Source organism: Clupea harengus, chromosome 23 (assembly GCF_900700415.2).
Source record: "Clupea harengus chromosome 23, Ch_v2.0.2, whole genome shotgun sequence".
NCBI classification, from domain to species: Eukaryota; Metazoa; Chordata; class Actinopteri; order Clupeiformes; family Clupeidae; genus Clupea; species Clupea harengus.
This window is the reverse complement of record NC_045174.1, coordinates 22,798,616-22,801,115: the sequence shown is the minus strand read 5'-3', so window position 1 is coordinate 22,801,115 and position 2,500 is coordinate 22,798,616. Positions and strand designations below refer to the sequence as shown.

At 45.2% G+C, this 2,500-nt stretch overlaps 2 protein-coding genes across 8 annotated transcripts in view; both read right to left on the bottom strand.

Moving 5' to 3' along the window:
• LOC105893717 (SEC14-like protein 1) overlaps nt 1–2,500 on the bottom strand; it is a 436,978-nt gene that overhangs the window by 408,022 nt on the left and 26,456 nt on the right. The gene's annotated exons all lie outside the window — the stretch shown is intronic.
• The window catches only part of LOC105902239 (erb-b2 receptor tyrosine kinase 2), a 23,212-nt gene that overhangs the window by 7,264 nt on the left and 13,448 nt on the right, over nt 1–2,500 (bottom strand). The window contains 4 exon segments of the mRNA XM_042703289.1: nt 15–113; nt 541–663; nt 1,125–1,263; nt 1,859–1,903. Of these exon segments, the coding sequence (XP_042559223.1) occupies nt 15–113; nt 541–663; nt 1,125–1,263; nt 1,859–1,903 (406 nt within the window).

Below are 2,500 nucleotides of genomic sequence, written 5' to 3'. Positions count from 1 at the left end.
ACAGACAGACTCACATCCAGGATCTCTTTGTTGGCCTTGGGTGAGGTGTTCTCACGCAAAACCTTTATGGCCACTGGGATCTTCACATGCTCTCCATCTGGGGCCCAGATTCCCTACATAGAGAAAACACACACACACACACACACACACACACACACACACACACACACACACACACACACACACAACACACACACACACACACCACACACACACACACACACACACACGCGCGCGCGCGTTAACAGACGTTAACAGACATTCCCATTGACTGAAATATTCTCTTATTTGTCAAATAATACCATGAGCAAGATCCAAATAATACCATGAGCAAGATCCAAATAATACCATGAGCAAGATCCTAAGCATGCTAACACACTTCACGGTAGCTGTAGTTTAGTTTAGTGCTTTGCTCGTTGCCCGTCAATGAAATTAGGACCCATCTGTACTGTCCAATATCCACTGGCTGACCACCTGCCTGTTACTATGGAAACCCTCACACATGAAGTGGGTCTGTTGCTAACAGCAGTGACCTCTGACCTTGTAGACGGTTCCAAAGGCTCCGGAGCCGAGGACCCTGAGCTTCTTGAGCTCCGTCTCCTTCAGGATGCGCATCTGGGCCTGGTTGGGCGTGGCTCCACTCGGGGTCAGAGGTTCCACCAGCTGCGGAGCGAGGACAAGGGGAAAAGCAGAAACCGTTATCTGATGATCTGATTACTGGTCCGTCTCCAGGCTGCTTGGTGCTGGTTCATGGTGAAATCACATGGTCATAGTGAAAAAGGTAAAAAAAAAAAAGACTAGAGATTCATACTAGTTAGTTTTACTTGAGTGAAAGTGAGTGAATGGTGTCAATTATAGCAGCCATATTTATGTGGGTTAGAATTCTGGAGGTGGACATATCCCTTATAAAATATAAGCAAAGTCCATGTTACAGTAAAAGTTCTACAACTCCTACCAATCCTTTCCACTCCAGAGGCATTACTATATTCAGTGTACAAAAACAAAAACGTCAAAGACACTCACACCTCTGGAAATATTACCAGGTTACATGCTGGTAGAAAGGTTGTTAAAAAAAACTAAACTAAACATGAACTACATTTCCCATCATGCTTTGTGAGTCTGACCTCATGCTCCTGCATGATCCTCCTCATATTCTCCTTCTTCTTGCGGTGCCTCTGGCGGTGCATGTAGAACACCAGCAGACCCAACAGGATGAAGAAGAGCAGAACTCCACCCACTGCTGCTGCGATGGAGGTGCCTGCCCTGTGAGGTTACCATAGAGATGACCGTTAGACCACTCCCTCAGTGTCCCTCAGACTTTATCACTTTGTTTAGCTGCATCTGATCTATGAGGTCCTACTGTTCAGCACAAAACAACAACATGGTAGAAGCACTCTTCTTCAGTTTTTCTTACTTTCTAATACATGTTGGCAAGGAGGAAAAAAATTGCCATGTTTTCAAGTTGTAATGTAACATACTGTAATGTATGTATGATTTAGGTTGCCAGATCGGCCCCAAAGTCAGTTACTGTAATGCATGTATGATTTCGGTTGCCAGATCAGCCCCAAAGTCAGTTACTGTAATGCATGTATGATTTCGGTTGCCAGATCTGAGCCAGACCGGCCCCAAAATCAGTTACTATAATGTACGTATGATTAAGGTTGCCTGATGGATCTTATATGTGTGGTGGATAGGCTGGGCAGATCTTATGTATGGGCCACTCTTTGTAACCCCCACGCTTCTAATTAGTAAAACACATAGCGCTATCAACTGCAGGGCTAACTGAACTACTGCGGTGAATCACTAAAAATGGAGGATTTCTATGACTGTGATCAGCTGATTCCAAGTGTATATTTACCCGGTTTTCACTGCGATGGGACAGCCACGCTCATCCAGCGGACACCTGAGAAGAAGCAAGTAGGTTTACTCATATGTGTCAGCCAGGTCATGTCAAACTGAAGCCTCGCTTTGGAAAACAAATGAATGGTAGACGCTTTTACTCGTACCTTCTGCAGTACAAAACATTTAAAGGGAGAGCACGCGATTCTGATTCAAGTCACATTCAGCAAAATTCTTTGTGTGCGCTCAAACAAACTCTTGTGTTCACTTACAGCCCTGGCTAAAACAAGGTGCTTCAGAACGAGCCATGCACCACTCTACCAGCCAATCAACACGTTGCTTCAGGAGCACGGAGGAGAGGGGTGTCATTTGATTGGCTGTTGAGCTCAAATGTCAACAACCTTTCGACAGAATCACAGATTGCATCCTAAATGGTGGAGAGCTTTTACTCTTCCTGCCTGCAGTATGTGCCTTTAACACATGGGAGGCAAGGCGGTTATATGACACGACCGCACAGCTGATATAACAATGATCCGTGATGTTGGGATACGCTTATGTGTGGGGTAGATATGTTGGGATACGCTTATGTGTGGGGTAGATATGTTGGGGGCAGATCTTATGTATAGGGGGGATTGATTCGTGTGAAGTAGATATGTTGGGG